The sequence below is a fragment of the Salvelinus namaycush genome, chromosome 29 (genome assembly GCF_016432855.1).
Source record: "Salvelinus namaycush isolate Seneca chromosome 29, SaNama_1.0, whole genome shotgun sequence".
NCBI classification, from domain to species: domain Eukaryota; kingdom Metazoa; phylum Chordata; class Actinopteri; order Salmoniformes; family Salmonidae; genus Salvelinus; species Salvelinus namaycush.
Genome location: NC_052335.1, coordinates 5,582,852 through 5,601,599, shown reverse-complemented (window position 1 = coordinate 5,601,599; position 18,748 = coordinate 5,582,852). Strand labels below are relative to the sequence as shown.

The following is an 18,748-nucleotide window of genomic DNA, read 5'->3' as shown; positions in this document are numbered from 1 at the left end:
TACTCATAATAAACATTGATAAAAGATGCAAGTGTTATTCACATAATTAAAGATAAACTTATCCTCTATGCAACCGATGTGTCAGATTTCAAAATAAACTTTACGGAAAAAGATTAATCTGAGAACGGCGCCCAGAGCCCCAACCAGCCAAAGAAATAGTCACTATTTTGGCGTCAACAAAAGCTACAAAAACACTATAAATATGCACTTACCTTCGAATAACTTCATCAGAAGGCACTCCCAGGATTCCCAAATCGACAATAAATGACTGAAAAGTTCCATAAAGCCCATCATTTAGCCACTTGTTGTTATCATGTTCAGCCCACGAATCCATTTTCATGACGCACGAGCAAACCTCCAGGCAAAAACTCAAAAAGTTCCGTTACAGGTCGTAGAAACAGGTCAAATGATGTTTGCAATCCATATTTAGTATGTGTTTTACATTAATCATCAATAAGGATCCAACCGGAGAATTTCATTGTCTGTAGAAAGAGCATTGGAACGAGAGCTCTCTCTCTCCCTCGCGCGCAAATCCTGACTGAAAAATCTGACGACCACTCACTAGAACAGCTCTTCTGAGCCCCTCCCTTATAGTAGAATAACAAGACTAAAATCTAAAGACGACGACATCTAGTGGAAGCCCTAGGCAGTGTTTGTTCAGCCATATCTACAATGGGTCTCATTTGACACTGTTTTGAAAATCGACTTCTCATTTCCTGTTTTGACCTCTTCTCAGGTTTTTGTCTGCCAAATGAGTTCTGTTATACTTACAGAAATAATTCAAACAGTTTTAGAAACTTCAGAGTGTTTTCTATACAAGAGTAATAATAATATGCATGTATTACCTTCTGGGACAGAGTAAGAGGAACTTTCGTTTGGGCACGCAATTTGTTCAAAGTCGAAATGCTGCCCCCTATCCCTATGAAGTTTTAACACTGTGTTATAATCTCCTACCATAATGGTATGATCATTTGTTGCCTGTAAATTCAATAAATTGGTATAAATGTTTTCGAAGAAGTATGGATCACTCATCCTGATTTGGACCATATAGTTTAATGAGTCAAATGTATTTTTTGTCCACTTTCATATTCAAAAAGATCCACCTTCCTTGCGAATCATTCCTGACTATTTGCACATTCAGATCGAAATTTTTGTTAATTAATATCATCACATCTTTTGAGTTCCTTTGTCCATGACAGAAAATTATTTCACCACCCCATTCCTTTTTCCACACAACTTCATCTAAGGATGTAGAGTGCGTTTCCTGTAAACAGTATATGTTATATTCCTTTTCTTTTAGTCACGTAAAGACTGATCTTCTTTTTTTATAATCTGCTAAACCGTTACAATTATAACTGGCTCTACATATTTCACCCCTTACCATAACTAGATACTATTCTCAGTCTAAATTGACCATAATTAGTGCTTGTAAAGTTACTGCCATCAGAGATATTATGATGGTCAAAACTAGAGCTTTCAAATGTCTGATATTTAGAATCCAAGAAATAGGTTCTAGCAATATTTGTTTTATTCCCTTGCCTGTTTGCCTGTGAGCCAATGCCACAGAGGTTAGAAAATTGAAACAAGATATTATGTGTGTAGTAAATCTGAGTAGGTTGATGTGTATGATATTGAATGTGATTTAGTGAGAGTGTGTACGATGTCTGTATAAGAGTAAGACTATAATGTGTGATGTCCAAATAAATAATAACTCCGCCAATTTGCATGGTTGAGTGTCTATGTGTGTAACATGTAGTGCGTATAGCCTTAATATTCATGATGATAATTGTAATCCATATCGTATCACCGTCATCGTTGCATCATAATTACCTTTAATATCATTGAAAAACACATCCCAGCTTTTCCATAGCAATTGACGTTTCACATGATCATGAAAGAGACCTTGCATTACTCTAGAGACGGCTTCACTACAGTACAAATGTATTCCGTACAATATGTTATTATTCCCCAATGCCCCTATTCTGATATCTTCCCCTTGCTTGTTGTAAACATTCATAAACTTGTAGACAAATACATAAAAAAGATAGACAAACAAGAAAAATTCAATTATAAAACAGTTTTCGACAATAGAGAGTGAGAGAAGAGAAAAGAGAGAGAGTGAGAGAAGAGAGCGAGATCAGGTGTGTGTGTATGTACAGTGAGGGAAAAAAGTATTTGATCCCCTGCTTATTTTGTACGTTTGCACACTGACAAAAAAAGGATCAGTCTATAATTTTAATGGTAGGTTTATTTGAACAGTGAGAGACAGAATAACAACAACAAAAATCCAGAAAAACGCATGTCAAAAATGTTATAAATTGATTTGCATTTTAATGAGGGAAATAAGTATTTGACCCCCTCTCAATCAGAAAGATTTCTGGCTCCCAGGTGTCTTTTATACAGGTAACGAGCTGAGATTAGGAGCACACTCTTAAAGGGAGTGCTCCTAATCTCAGCTTGTTACCTGTATAAAAGACACCTGTCCACAGAAGCAATCAATCAATCAGATTCCAAACTCTCCACCATGGCCAAGACCAAAGAGCTCTCCAAGGATGTCAGGGACAAGATTGTAGACCTACACAAGGCTGGAATGGGCTACAAGACCATCGCCAAGCAGCTTGGTGAGAAGGTGACAACAGTTGGTGCGATTATTCGCAAATGGAAGAAACACAAAAGAACTGTCAATCTCCCTCGGCCTGGGGCTCCATGCAAGATCTCACCTTGTGGAGTTGCAATGACCATGAGAACGGTGAGAAATCAGCCCAGAACTACACGGGAGGATCTTGTCAATGATCTCAAGGCAGCTGGGACCATAGTCACCAAGAAAACAATTGGTAACACACTACGCCGTGAAGGACTGAAATCCTGCAGCGCCCGCAAGGTCCCCCTGCTCAAGAAAGCACATATACATGCCCGTCTGAAGTTTGCCAATGAACATCTGAATGATTCAGAGGACAACTGGGTGAAAGTGTTGTGGTCAGATGAGACCAAAATGGAGCTCATTGGCATCAACTCAACTCGCCGTGTTTGGAGGAGGAGGAATGCTGCCTATGACCCCAAGAACACCATCCCCACATCCCCATCCCCGCAAACGTACAAAATCAGCAGGGGATCAAATACTTTTTTCCCTCACTGTATAAGTCTGTATGTGTATGCGAGCATGTAATTGAGTATGTGTGTGTTCATATCCACTATCCACATAGTGTTCAGATATTTTAAACAGTTCCCATACTTTCTGTTTTTCGTAACCTGAAGTCCCTGTATAATTTAGTACAGCCACGGTGTTATTTGCTTTGCCAGCCTGTCTGTCTGTCTATAGATAGAGATAATCAGCTTGTATGTTGGCAAAGATCTCAGCCTCCCACTTGTCAAGTAGTTCCTCTTTGTTGTAAAGCTCCTCGTGGGTCTCTGTAGAAAACTAGAAGTTGAGAGCGAGTCAAGCACTGTCACCAAACTTGGTTTTAGGCTCATTTAGTGAGGAAACTGTGACACTTTTTACGCTCTAGTGTAGAGGCATTTTGACTCTTCTATCAAAATGCCAGATAATGCTTGTAGGCAATGTCATGGCGACGTTGGTTATCTAAGTTCCTGCTGTCCTTTCAAATTCAAATCCAAGTGTTTCAGTTGGACAGTTAGGTTCCTGCAAGAACTCCCACCAACTAAGGAGGTTCCTCAATGAACCCCACCTCCTATTGGTTTCTTGGAAGAACCTTTTGGGGGCCATTTTCAGTGCCAAGAACTCTAAGGTTCTTCGTAGAACTTTGAGGATCTTAGAAGAACCCTTGTTGACCCCCAAATGTTTTGTACAGAAGCCATGAGAAAATTGTGTAGGGGGATTAACCCTACTATCTGTACTTACTGGTGGTACAGATGTTGTTTCATCCTGTCCTACACTTAAATTGCCCTTGCCTAATGATTGCGTCTGAAGCCAGGCTTGCAACTCGACTATCCTCACCGTAAGGAGATAGTTCTCCTGCATATTATGAGCAACTTCAATTAGAAAGCCTAATGTTACTTAGCTTTTTTGGCTGGTGGAGGTCCTGTAGATCCATGTCCAGATAAAGTGTCCGGGGAGAGAAAGTTCAGTGAGGACAAAACTAAGACATTGGTAAATGTGTTAAATACAGTTTGATTAAACGGTTATTAAAAGTAAAAAAGCGAAAAGTTTGGCAAGTAGCCAAGCACTAACGAACAGCGCAACATAGTCATTGAACACTGATCACTTTAATAATGTTTACATATTGTTTTACCCACTTTATATTTAAGCCTATATACTGTATTCTAGTCATGGCTCATCCTATATAACTACTGCTATACACACCTGTTCTATTATATACTGTCAATACACACAATTCATATACATATATATTCATATTCCAGACTGACATTATTCGTCCTGATATTGGTCATTGGTCATATGTCTTGATTTCTTGTTATTTTTTGAAACTTTTGGATTGTGTGTGTATTGTCATTGTATTGTTAGATATTGCTGCACTGTTGGAGCTAGAAACATAAGCATTTCGCTCCACCTGCAATAACATCTGCAAAACGGTGTAAGCGATTAATAAACATTGATTTGATTTTGATTTGAACATCACCTCACATACCTCTCTTATTCTCTCTCACACACACACACCTTCCCCCATTCTCTCTCTCTCTGTCTCTCTCTCTGTCTCTCTCTCTCTCTCTCTCTCTCTCTGTCTCTCTGTCTCTCTCTCTCTCTCCGTCTCTCTCTCTCTCTCCCCCTCTCTCTCCCATTACTGTATAATTTCAGTTCATGAGCTTCTCTTCGTGGACATGACAGCTTATCAGTTTTACCACACGTTCTACTGTCAACGCTTGATTCTATTCCTATAATAGTGGTATTCTGAGAAGGGTATTCTTCCAATGTGTTTGTGTTCTAATGGTGTTGAGTCTCACCACTATTCCATAGGAGCATGATGATGATGATAGTGGTGATATTAGCTGCTTTTAATGAGGGGATTGGTGAATGTAAGAGGAAGGTTATTAACTAACAGGCAGCACGCCCCGAGGAAAGAGGTCAGCCTCAGCTCTTCTGTCTCTAATAGACACGTCGTGTTCTCGGAAACTCAATCTCGTGTTCTCGGAAACTCAAACCACAACGTAATACTGTTTCAAGAGCTGCACAATGTACTCGCTGTGTCGTTTTGTAAAAAACGGAGTAGGATAATGTCAACCCGAGAGACTGATCTCAGGTCAGATTGGATGAGGTTAGGATTTAGGGAGAGTTAGCTGATCCTAGATCTGTGCCTGCCTGGAGTGTTTTTGTGTGCTGTCCCTTTTCATTCATGCAACGATTAAATGTAACAGTGGCTCTTCCCATTTCGTTGGATGGTGTATACCATGTGTATCCCGTACAGTACATAAGACCCCAAAAAACTTACAGCTTGAATTTGAGCTGCATTACTGTTACAAACCTGCAGGGGGCAGAATAACCTAGGCTAGGATCAGGGGGACACCTAGTCAGTTGCACAACTGAATGCCTTCAACTAAAATGTGTCTTCCACATTTAACCCAACCAGAAAGGTGCAGCAGGCTGCCATAATCGACATCCACGTCTTCGGCGCCTGGGGAACAGTGGGGTAACTGCCTTGATCAGGGGCAGATTGACACATTTTTACCTTGTCAACTCGGGGATTCGATCCAGCACCTTTTCGGTCATGTACTGTATGCTACAGCACTTGGACGCTGTGTCTGAGCAGGGTTTGAATTCTATAGGGCTCTGGTCTAAAGTAGTGCACTATATAGGGAATAGGGCCCTGGTCTAAAGTAGTGCACTATATTGGGAATATGGTGCCATTTGGGACGCACCCTTAGTCTTACTGCGTTATGTGGCCCCTGGAGTTAATCTTCCCATTATGTGTGTCCCCTGGTTTGATCTTGATGGACGAGTGGCTCCAGATCTCCTTCTCCACCTGAGACATCCTCGCCCGGGTCATCTGGTAGGACTTATCCGTAGCACCCACCGTGATCTTGTCCTGGCCCTGCACCGTGTTCTGGACAGTCAAGTCAGTCAGACAATTATTGTTACCAACAATGACCAGTAGAGGGAGCTGGAGGAGTAAACATCCTCAGGCTACTGAACAGAACAGTAGAGGAAGATGTTGAGCAAGCGTACAGAATGGTGTGACATACAGGGGTTGAATTGCACTACTTAATAACATAGCATTACAAGAACACAAAGGCCTGAAGCACCATTTACGTATGCTTTATTATGTTTGAAAATGACTTTGGGAGAATGGTTTGTCAAACCTTATAAGCAAATGAAGGGAACTTATACATAATGTGATCATAATATGTCCTGCTCCTATCAATACTCTATTTGTATCAACATCCTTGATCTCTAGTTATGCAAAAGGCTCCTTTAAAGCATAATTTGCAGCCTAATTTGTCCCTCGTTAGATCAATGATACAGTAGGGAGCCATGAAGTAGAGTTGTAAAAGGGTTATTTGTCCCGGGTCTCAAGGGCCTTTTGACATTGTCTCACAAAAAATGGAAGGAATACACTACAGTCCAGAGATTGTTTACTGATACTTCAGTATCACAGTGTGTGCGCGCGCGTGCGTGCGTGCGTGCGTGCGTGCGTGCGTGTGTGTGTGTGTGTGTGTGTGTGTGTGTGTGTGTGTGTGTGCGTGTGTATTCTCTGCTGTGTAAGTCGTGACAGAAAAACGCCCTCAGTGAGAAAGAGAGAAAGACAAAGAGGAGCATAGAGAGTGGGTGGGAGATATTGGAAGAGAGTTTTATGTGAGTAATTTGCATCATCATAATTTGGATGAAACCAACAAAACATGTCCAAATTGTGTTTTAGTGTTGTTTTCCAGTGGCCCCTGAGGTTGAGTGTGAGGGTGTGAGGGTGTGAGGGTGTGAGGGTGTGCGAGACGGTTGTGGAGGAGCTGTTGGGGAGAGTGTGTTAAGGTGTGTTTACTGTAGGTGCAATGCATCAGTGTGTGACAAATGGAGACGAGGGGGCGGAGGAGGAGACACACCTGTGTCAGTATGTACCCACTAGGAATATACAGTATGACAAGAATCCAATATATGACAAGAATTACATGACCCCAATTTGTATACAACCAGGATCTCCCACTGAGATGAAGAATTAAATAAATAATAGTTGAGAGGAACGGCTTGGAGAGGAGGGTGATGTGTGTGTGTGTGTGTGATGGTCCCAGGGCTGTGGCCAGTGAACCGTAGGCTCTAAAACTGGGCTATAGGCAAGAGTTACCCAGAGGGCAACCTCATTAATCCCCCCCCCCCCATCCCTCCATTTCTCCCTCCTTCTCTTCTCTTCCCTCTCTCCCCTCCTTCATTACCTCCAAGGTTAATCGCCCTTATCTCCCAATGAGCCTAATTTTTCATCCCCCCCATCCCGTGTCCTCCCCTCACCACCACACCACTCTCGTGCTCCCCTGTCTCCCTGTCCTGCCTGCTCCTCTCCCCTCACTGTCTTGCCTCTACTTCTCTCCTCCCTTTTCCTCTTCCTCTTTCCCTTCCCTATGCCCTCCCTCCTCCTCCCTCCTCTCTCCCAGTGCGTACATTGAGCAGACAGACATACACTGAGTGTACAAAACATTTCCAATGCTCTTTCCATGACACAGACTGACCAGGTGAATCCAAGTGAAAGCTATGATCCCTTCTTGATGTCACTTGTTAAATCAAATCAAATCAAATTGTATTTGTCACATGCTCCGAATACAACAGGTGTAGTAGACCTTATAGTGAAATGCTTACTTACAAGCCCTTAACCAACAATGCTTTAAAAATCTATAAATAAGTGTTAAGTAAAACATAGATGAGTAGAAAATAGAAAATAAAAGTAACAAGTGGCTATATACAGGGGATACCGGTACAGAGTCAATGTGCGGGGGCACCGGTTAGTCGAGGTAATTGAGGTAATATGTACGTGTAGGTAGAGTGACTATTCATAGATTATAAACAGAGAGTAGCAGCAGTGTAAAAGAGGGGTGTGGGTAGCCCTTTGATTAGCTGTTCAGGAGTCTTATGGCTTGGGGGTAGAAGCTGTTAATAAGCCCTTTGGACCTTGACTTGGCGCTCCGGTACCGCTTGCTGTGTGGTAGCAGGGAGAACAGTCTATGACTAGGGTGTCTGGAGTCTTTGACAATTTCAGGGCCTTCTTCTGACACCGACTGGTATAGAGGTTCTGGATGGCAGGAAGCTTGGCCCCAGTGATGTACTGGGCCATACTCACTACCCTCTGTAGTGCCTTGAGGTCGGAGGCCGAGCAGTTGCCATACCAGGCAGTGATGCAACCAGTCAGGATGCTCTCGATGCTGCAGCTGTAGAACCTTTTGAGGATCTGAGGACCCATGCCAAATCTTTTCAGTCTCCTGAGGGGGAATAGGCTTTGTCGTGACCTCTTCACAACTGTCTTAGTGTGTTTGGACCATGATAGTTTGTTGGTGATGTGGACACCAAGGAATTTGCAACTCTCAAACTGTTCCACTACAGCCCCGTCGAAGAGAATGGGGACGTGCCCGGTCCTCCTTTTCCTGTAGTCCACAATCATCTTCTTTGTCTTGATGACGTTGAGGGAGAGGTTGTTGTCCCTGCACCACACAGCCAGGTCTCTGACCTCCTCCTTATAGGCTGTCTCATCGTTGTCGGTGATCAGGCCTACCACTGTTGTGTCATCGGCAAACTTGATGATGGTGTTGGAGTTGTGCTTGGCCATGCAGTCATGAGTGAACAGGGAGTACAGGAGTGGACTGAGCACGCACCTTTGAGGGGCCCCTGTTTTGAGGATCATCGTTGCGGATGTGTTGTTCCCTACCCTTACCACCTGGGGGCGGCCCGTCAGGAAGTCCAGGATCCAGTTGCTCCTTAGCTTAGTGATGAGCTTTGAGGGCACTATGGTGTTGAATGCTGAGCTGTAGTCAATTAATAGCATTCTCACATAGGTGTTCCTTTTGTCCAGGTGGGAAAGGGCAATGTTGAGTGCAATAGAGATTGTATAATCTGTGGATCTGTTGGGGCGGTACGAAATTTGGAGTGAGTCTAGGGTTTCTGGGATAATGGTGTTGATGTGAGCTTTGACCAGCCTTTCAAAGCACTTCATGGCAACAGATGTGAGTGCTACGGGTCGATAGTCATTTAGGCAGGTTACCTCAGTGTTCTTGGGCACAGGGACTATGGTGTCTGCTTGAAACATGTTGGTATTACAGACTCAGTCAGGGACAGGTTGAAAATGTCAGTGATGGCACTTGCCAGTTGGTCAGTGAATGCTCGGAGTACACGTCCTGGTAATCCGTCTGGCCCTGCGGCCTTGTGAATGTTGACCTGTTTAAAGGTCTTACTCACATCGGCTACGGAGAGCGTGATCACACAGTCGCACAGCTGGTGCTCTCATGCATGTTTCAGTGTTACTTGCCTCGAAGCGAGCATAGAAGTAATTTAGCTTGTCTGGTAGGTTCGTGTCACTGGGCAGCTCATGGGTGTGCTTCCCTTTGTTGTCTGTAATAGTTTGCAAGCCTTGCCACATCCGATAAGCATTGGAGCCGGTGTAGTGCGATTCAATCTTAGTCCTGTATTGATGCTTTGCCTGTTTGATGGTTCGTCGGAGGGCATAGAGGGATTTCTTATCAGCTTCCGGCTTAGAGTTCTGCTCCTTGAAAGCTGCAGCCCTACCCTTTAGCTCAGTGCGGATGTTGCCTGTAATCCATGGCTTCTGGTTGGGGTATGTACGTACGGTCACTGTAGGGACGATGTCATCGATGCACTTATTGATGAAGCCAGTGACTGACATGGTATACTCCTCAATGCAATCGGAAGAATCGCGGAACATATTCCAGTCTGTGCTAGCAAAACAGTCCTGTAGCTTAGCATCTGCTTCATCTGACCACTTTCTTATTGACAGAGTCACTGGTGCTTCCCGCTTTAGTTTTTGCTTGTAAGCAGGAATCAGGAGGATAGAATTATGGTCAGATTTGCTAAATGGAGGGCGAGGGAGTGCTTTGTATGTGTCTCTGTGTGTGGAGTAAAGGTGGTCTAGAGTTTTTTTCCTTCTGGTTGCACATTTAACATGCTGATAGAAATTAGGTAAAACTGATTTGAGTTTCCCTAAATTAAAGTCCCCGGGCCACTAGGAGCACCACCTCTGGATGAGCGTTTTTCTGTTTGCTTATGGCCGTATACAGCTCCTTGAGTGCGGTCTTAGTGCCAGCATCGGTCTGCGGTGGTATATAGACAGCTGCGAAAAATATAGATTTAAACTCTCTTGGAAAATATTGTGGTCTACAGCTTATCATGAGATACTCTACCTCAGGCGAGCAAATCCTCGAGAATTCCTTAGATTTCGTGCACCAGCAGTTGTCTACATATATACAATGGCCTCCGCCCCTTGTCTTACCAGAGGTCGCTGTTCTATCCTGTCGAAAAAGCTTAAAACCCGCCAGCTGTATGTTAATCATGTTGTCGTTCAGCCACGACTCGGTGAAACATAAGATATTACAGTTTTTAATGTCCCGTTGGTAGGATATACGTGCTCGTAGGTCGTCTATTTTATTATCGATTGATTGTACGTTGGCTAATAGGACCGATAGTAAAGGTAGATTACCTTACAAGGCACCCGTACCGTTGTCCACGATATCTCCTTCTTTTCCTCCTGCGAATGATGGGGATGAGGGCCTTGTCGGGTGTCTGGAGTAAATCCTTCCCGTCCGACTCGTGGAAGAAGAAGAATTCCTCCAGTACGGGGTGAGTAATCGCTGCCCTGATATAAATAAGCTATTTTCGGTCATAAGACACGGTGGCAGGAACATTATGTACAAAATAAGTTACAAATAACGCGAAAAAACATACACAATAGCACAATTGGTGACAGGATCGTAAAACGTCGGCCATCTCCTTCGGTGCCATTCCACTCAAAAATCCACTTCAATCAGTGTAGATGAAGTGGAGGAGACAGGTTAAAGAGGCAATTGAGGCAATTGAGACATGGATTGTGTATGTGTGCCATCCAGAGAGTGAATGGGAAAGACAAAAGATTTAAGTGCCTTTGAACAGGGTATGGTAGTAGGTGCCAGGCACACCAGTTTGAGTGGGTCAAGAACTGCAACGCTGCTGGGTTTTAATGCTCAACAGCTTCCCGTGTGTATCAAGAATGGTCCACCACCCAAAGGACACCCAGACAACTTGACACAACTGTGGGAAGAATTGGAGTCAACATGGGCCAGCATCCCTGTGGAACACTTTCGACACCTTGTAGAGTTTGAAGCTGTTCTGAGGGCAAAAGGGAACACAGCATAAAGTACACAGCATAAAGACTAGATCTCCTCTTCTCCTCTTGCCCAATCCTCTCCTCCTTCTGCCTTACCCTCTCCCGTCTGCCCTTCTTCTCTACCAGTGCTTACCTTGAGCAGACAGATGGACAGACAGACACAGAGAGAAAGACAAAGATACAGACAGTGGGATAGAGACTAGATCTATTACAGCTTCTCACCGGCGGATGGGCCAGAGTCTCAGCGCTCTGAAATATGGCTGCTGTCACCACCGAGACACTGTGAATAACCAAGAAGGGAGAAAGAGAGAGAGAGAGAGAGAGCTAGGTACTCCAAACTACCAGCCCTTAATTCAAAATAATGGGAAGATTTCCAGCACCGACTTGACGTGATGCCGGGACGCTTGACAGTGATTTGGCACACAATTAACCTTGCGTGTGTCTCTCTCTTGCTTTCTCTCTCTCACTCTCTCTCGCCCTCCCTCATTTCTCTCTCTTTCTGTCTCCTATACAGAGGTTATGGATTTTCAACCAAACAAGGTTAATGTTTTATTAAATAATTGACACTCTCCAGTGCTCCCTGCCAATTGAATTAGTGAGTGTTCATGATTAAATTCAGCCTTCCCAAATTACACATTGAATTCCTGAATTAGAATTTCAATTAATCTCTTGAATTGAATAGAAATTGATTCTAAAGGTTCTGTACAAAACATTATATATTTCTAACAGATTTCACTTTGAAAAACAGTACTTTCCAGACACAACCCCTACAGTTTGGGACGTACAGTGCAATGAAAAAGTATTTACCCCCTTTCTAATTTTCTTTATTTTTGCATGTTTTTGATACTGAATGTTATCAGATCTGCAACCAAAACCGAATATTAGAGAAAGGGAACAAATAACACAACAATTACATACTTATTTCATTTATTTCATAAACAAAGTTATGCAACACTCAATTCCCCTGTGTGAAAAGGTAATTGCCCCCTTACACTCAATAACTGGTTGTGCCACCTTCAGCTGCAATGATGCCAACCAATCACTTCCTGTAGTTGTTGATCAGTCACCCACGTCGCTGTGGAGGTATTTTGTCCCACTCTTCCGTTTCAAGTCCTGCTACAACATCTCAATTGGGAATAGGTCTGGACTTTGTCTATGCCATTCCATAACTTCAATTTTTTTGCTTTTTAGCCATTTTCATGTAGACTTGATTGTGTGTTTTGGATCATTGTCTTGCTGCATGACCCAGCTGCGTTTTAGCTTCTGCTCACAGACAGATTGCCTGACAATCTCGTGTAGAATTCTCTGATACAGAGCCAAATTCATGGTTCCTTCAATGATGGCAAGTCGTCCAGGTCCAAAGGCAGCGAAGCATCCCCAAACCCTCACACTACCACCACCATGCCTGACCATTGGTATGATGTTCTTACTGTGAAATGTCCAAAAAGTTATACTTTTGACTCATCTGTCCGTAGAACATTCAGGTGCATTTTGGCAAACTTGAGTCAACTTTTTGGATGAGATGGGTCCCATTATGCCTGGCAAAAACCCGAACACTGCATTCCTTAGTAAGAACCTCATATCTATTGTTGTTATTTGTAAACTCAGGTTCCCTTTATCTAATATGAGGTTTTGGTTGAAGACCTGACAGCATTCAGTATCAAGAATATGTGAAAGAAAACAGAGAATCAGAAAAGGGGCACATACTTTTTCACAGCACTGTATGTGACAGTTGATGACATACAGTATGTACTATGTAGCAATTAGGTGAGAGACAGGGGAGCGGGCTGTCGTGTGTGTCTGTTGATGTGCTGATGTTACACCGTTAGATGTATATACACCTGATCAAGTTATATGAACAAGGCACAACGCATTAACTATAGAATATAGAGCAGAAGGTGTAGACATCCCGATGCATTGTCCTTTTACATCTCCCTCAAATCCAAGTAGAGAGAGCGAGAGAGAGAGAGAGAGAGAGAGAGAGAGAGAGAGAGAGAGAAGCTGTGTCATCCTCGGTTGCCCTAATGTTTTTACCTCACATTGTTTTGATCCTCTGGAGGCAGAGACACACAGGGCTTTGATTCCCCTCACAGAGATCTGCACACACCGCCACACACACATGCCACACACACACGCAGCCCTCTCTGCCGTGTAAAGAGCTTACCGTGGGTAGGAGAGGATGAGCAATGCTGCTGTTGTTTCAGCTGCATGAGGGGTTTGAAGCAGCAGTGTGTGGTGTGTGTGTGTGTGTGTGTGTGTGTGTGTGTGTGTGTGTGTGTGTGTGTGTGTGTGTGTGTGTGTGTGTGTGTGTGTGTGTGTGTGTGTGTGCGTGTGCATGTGTGTGTGCGGGCCTGCAGAGGTACATGTGTGTGTGCAACTGTGTGTGTGTGTGTGTGTGCGTGTGTAAGCGGGGTGTAAGTGCAGTGCACCAAATGTCACAATGATTCATGTGAAAAAGACAAGGAGAGCCGCACACTCTAGGAGCTCAGAAGCAATAATTGAGTAACCTAATAACTAACATTTTGACAGACAAGATGTCTTCATCAGGGTATAAGACACATGTCTGTCAAAATGTTGCTTATTATGTTATTCAATTATTGCTTCTGAGCTCCTAGAGTGTGCGGCTCTCCTTGTCTTGTTCAAGTGTTCTACTCTGGCTGGCCTAAACAGGGGTGCGTTTCTTTCGCCTTACAATTATTAATGTGCCCTGATCAGTTCCCCTGACTGAAATTGAAGCTTATCTTTTGGGAAAGAAATGGGATAGAACATCTTTCCCAATATACGTTTCGCTTTCTCCTCTTCTCACATTTCAGGGTAGCTCTTTTAGTCCTTTCTCCAACTCACACTGACAGGGGGTTGTGGGGCGACTTGGACTCAGGGGTAGACGTAACATAGTAAAAGTAAATCCGGGACACTCCAATTAGTACAATATCTTACTAATTGCAATTTGTACAATATGTTACGAATTTGCAAAAAGTATGAAATGTTACGAATTCCAATTTGTTGTGGCAAACATTAGCTAGGTGGCTAACGCTAATGTTAGCTAGGTGGCTAAGGGTTAGGGATTAAGGCTAAGGTTAAGGTAAAGGTTAGGGTTAGGAATTAAGTTAAAGGGTTAAGGTTAGGGGAAGGGTTAGCTAACATGCTAAGTAGTTGCAAAGTAGCTAAAAAGTTGTAAAGTTGCAAAGTTGCTAATTAGCTCAAACTCTAAAGTTGTTTGCGATGCGATTTGAGCACGCAACCTTTGAACTCCTAAACGTTTGTGTTATATGCTTACCCATCCACCCGACTAACTCATTTCATTTTTGCCTTAAGTAATATTCTGTCTTAAGTAACCATACTAAATGTAACATATCGTACTCATTTGAGTGTCCTGGATATATGTTTACTATGTTACGTCTAGTCTATAAGACCAGGCTGTGTGGAGATGCCTATTGTTGCTGTAAGAGAAGTAGGCATTCAGTTCTCTCTCATTTTCATTTTATCACAGAAAACATAATACACAGCACCTCAGAGGAATGTTACTCAATGGAACAATTTGTATTCATATTTCCATTGATAGTACAGATATTTCCTTTGTATCATCATAGCTACTTATTATCCATCTACTGTGCATGGGCAGGTAGTTCCTTTCATAGAAATAGAATTACTAGAATGGACGTTCCCATTCCATTCTATTTCTATGGTTCCCTCACTGCGATGCGTAGCTACAGCACGTTAACTGTGTCCATCTACTGTGCATGGGCAGGTAGTTACTTTCATAGAAATATAATTACTAGAATGGATCTTCCTATTCCATTCTATTTCTATGGTTCCCTCACTGCGATGCGTAGCTACAGTACGTTAACTGTGTGTTTACTGTCTGTTCCCCAGACCATCGTTCGAGGGAACCGGCCCCCGAAGGACACGTCCATCAATGGTCTCCTGGAGGAGTTCGACAGCATCTCTGTGACACGTTCCAACTCCCTGCGTAAAGAGAGCCCTACGGGCCCCCACCAGGCCGGGTCCGGGGCCCCCAAACCCCCTTCCCACCACCCTCCACACCCCCACCCCAACACCCCGGAGGAGAACGGCTTCAGCCACTACTACTCCCGCTACTCCTGTGACCTGGACACCTCCAGTAGGGACTTCTCTCTGGAGCCCTACAGGAAGGACGGTAAAGGCTTCGCTCTAGATGGGGACTGGGCCGTGGGGAGACACTACCGCTTCCCCAAACAGAACGGCCACCTCACCCACGCCACCCGCGTTCCCTTCTACCCCGACGCCATGCCTCAGAAGACCGATTACGCCAAGCTGCCTCCGGACTACCACACGTACTTGGAGAGCAAGGTGGCGGGGGCGCGCTTGGCCGACGAGGTGGGATCTGGGTCCGGGGTGGGAAGCGCAGGGGGGTCTGCCGGGTCCACGACAGGGGGGTACTACCGGGCGTCCGTAGGCGGTTCGTCCAGTCAGGACTACCGGGATGCGTCGATGGTGGGGACACCGTCGCGAGCCTCGCTGCACAGCGAGCAAATCAACTACCCAGATAGCGAGTGGAGCTACAGCGGCATGTCCAGAGACGAGTACGAGAAGAGGCCCAAGTCGTCGTACGTGATGCAGACCAGCCCCACGCCGGCCATCAGACAGCGCTCCAGGTCGGGGTCCGGCCTCCAGGAGCCCAACGTGCCCTACGGGGCCAGCGGGGCCTTTAAGAGTCCCCCTCAGACACACCCCTACAGCTCCTACACTTACCCACGCCTTTCAGAGACTCTCACCAACTCACAGGCCATGGCCAAGGTACGTCTGGGCTGGTGTGTTTATTTACTCTGTAATCTGAGTCGGAAAATGTTATTGCCAAAGAAAGACACATCCAGTATGTTAGCAGTGTATTATTTTCTACTATTATCAAAATACTTTTCCAAATAGTCCAGTTTTGATAATAATTTGAATCAGGTGGTACTTCGGAAAGTATTCAGACCCGTTGACTTTATGCACATTTTGTTAGGTTACAGCCTTATTCTAAAAATGTATTTAAAAAAATTCCCTCATCAATCTCCACACACAAAACCCCATAGTGACAAAGCAAAACAGGTTTTTATGATTTTGTATTACTTTATAAAAAAATTCAAAACAGATATATCACATTTACATACCGTACGTATTCAGACCCTTTACTCAGTGCTTTGTTGAAGCACTTTTGGCAGCTTCAAGGAAGAGTCTTGGTGGTTCCAAACTTCTTCTGTGTTCTTGGGGACCTTCAATGCTGCAGAAAACTTTTGGTACTTCAATACCTTGACTTTGTTGTCCTGAAGCCATTTAGCCACAACTTTGGAAGTATGCTTGGGGTCATTGTCCATTTGGAAGACCCATTTGCAACCAAGCTTCGACTTCCTGACTGATGTCTTGAGATGTTGCTTCAATATATCCACATAATTTTCCTACCTCATGATGCCATCTATTTTGTGAAGTGTACCAGTCCCTCCTGCAGCAAAGCACCCCTACAACATGATGCTGCCACCCCCGTGTTTCACGGTTGGGATGGTGTTCTTGCAGGCCTCCCCCTTTTTCCTCCAAACATAACGATGGTCATTATGACCAAACAGTTCTATTTTTGTTTCATCAGATCAGTGGACATTTCTCCAAAAAGTACGATCTTCGTCCCCATGTGCAGTTGCAAACCGTAGTCTGGCTTTTTTATGGCGGTTTTGGAGCAGTGGCTTCTTCCTTGCTGAGCGACCTTTCAGGTTATGTCGATATAGGACTTGTTTTTACTGTGGATATAGATACTTTTGTACCTGTTTCCTCCAGCATCTTCACAAGGTCCTTTGCTGTTGTTCTGAGATTGATTTGCACTTTTCGCACCAAAGCACGTTCATCTTTGGAGACAGAACGCGTCTCCTTCCTGAGCGGTATGACGGCTGCGTGGTCCCATGGTGTTTATACTTGCGTACTATTGTTTGTACAGATGAACGTGGTACCTTCAGGCGTTTGGAAATTGCTCCCAAGGATGAACCAGACTTGTGGAGGTCTACAATTTTTTTTCTGAGGTTTTGGCTGATTTCTTTTGATTTTCCCATGATGTCAAGCAAAGAGGCACTGAATTTGAAGGTAGGACTCAAAATATGTAAATTAGACTATCAGAAGCTTGTAAAGCCATGACATCATTTTCTGGAATTTCCCAAGCTGCTTAAAAGCACAGTCAACTTAGTGTATGTAAACTTCAGACCCACTGGAATTGTGATACAGTGAATTATAAGTGAAATAATCTGTCTGTAAACAATTGTTGGAAAAATGACTTGTGTCATGCACAAAGTAGATGTCCTGAATGACTTGCCAAAACTATAGTTTGTTAACAAGAAATGTGTGGAGTGGTTGAAAAACGAGTTTAATGACTCCAACCTAAGTGTATGTAAACTTCCGACTTCAACTGTATGCAAATAAGGTATTCCAGTTTTTAAGTTGAATACATTTGCAAACATTTCTAAAAACCTGTTTTCAATTTGTCATTATGTGGTATTGTGTGTAGATTGCTGAGGATTTTTTTCATTCAATCAATTTGAAAATAAGGCTGTAGCGTAACAAAATGTCGAAAAAGTCAATGGGTCTGAATACTTTCCGAAGGCACTGTAAGAGCTAGGCAGCATTTCTCTCTGAAGTACCTAATAAACTGGAAGGTGCAAATGTTCATTGTGCATACACTAAGTTATAGTAGCCATCCAGGGAACACCTTTTTCCACGACACTGGAATGACAGCCCTTTCTGACAAACCCATTGAAACCACTGCAGAGAACATTACACAGATGTATTAGCCTCCCATGTATCCACCCCTTCCCGGTTTAAAGAGAGGATGCAGCGTTATCTCCCCAGTTGCATCTCTCCTTTCTCCTCTTCCCTCGCTCCTCTCTTCTACACAATCTACTTTCCTCTCCTCCTCTCCTCTCCCCTCCCCTCCCCTCCCCTCCTCTCCCCCTCTATATTTCTCCCTTCCCTCTCCTCGCCCCCCCCTCTTCTCTTCTACCCCTATCCTCTCCTTTCCTTCCTCTCCATTTCTCCTCCCTCTCTCCTCTCCTCCTCGCCTCTGTGTGATGGATCTAGTGTCAGTAGTTAATCTACTGTTCCCCAGCGGAGGAAGGCTCTGCCACAGACACAGAATTGCCTTTACAGAAGCCGCGCTAGAATCAATGAACGCCACAACACTGGGCCGTCAAGCCGATAACACAGTTCAAACGGGGGGTGGGAGAGGGAGAGGGAAGGGGAGACATTTGGAGGAGAGGAGGAAGAAGAGATAAACTGGCGTCAGTCCAATGCCACAGTTCATCTGAGAGAGAGGGATGGTGGGGGATAGAGGAAGCAAGGGAGTGAGGGGGACTGAGAGAGAAGGGCATGAAGGAGAGAGGGGCCGGGGGAGAGGGGAGAGAGAGAAGTGTTCTGTTTGAGCGTTAAGACTATCTTGTGCCATCACTCCTTACTCTTTGACCTGCGACTGCAGATATACTGCGGACAGGCACACT

General features: G+C 44.1%; 1 protein-coding gene across 1 annotated transcript in view; it reads left to right on the top strand.

Moving 5' to 3' along the window:
* LOC120024481 (serine/threonine-protein kinase PAK 5-like) overlaps positions 1-18,748 on the top strand; it is a 62,231-nt gene that overhangs the window by 22,178 nt on the left and 21,305 nt on the right. The window contains exons 2-3 of the mRNA XM_038968737.1: positions 15,132-15,632; positions 15,711-16,034. Coding sequence (XP_038824665.1) covers positions 15,132-15,632; positions 15,711-16,034 — 825 coding nt within the window. The remainder of the gene's footprint in view (positions 1-15,131; positions 15,633-15,710; positions 16,035-18,748) is intronic.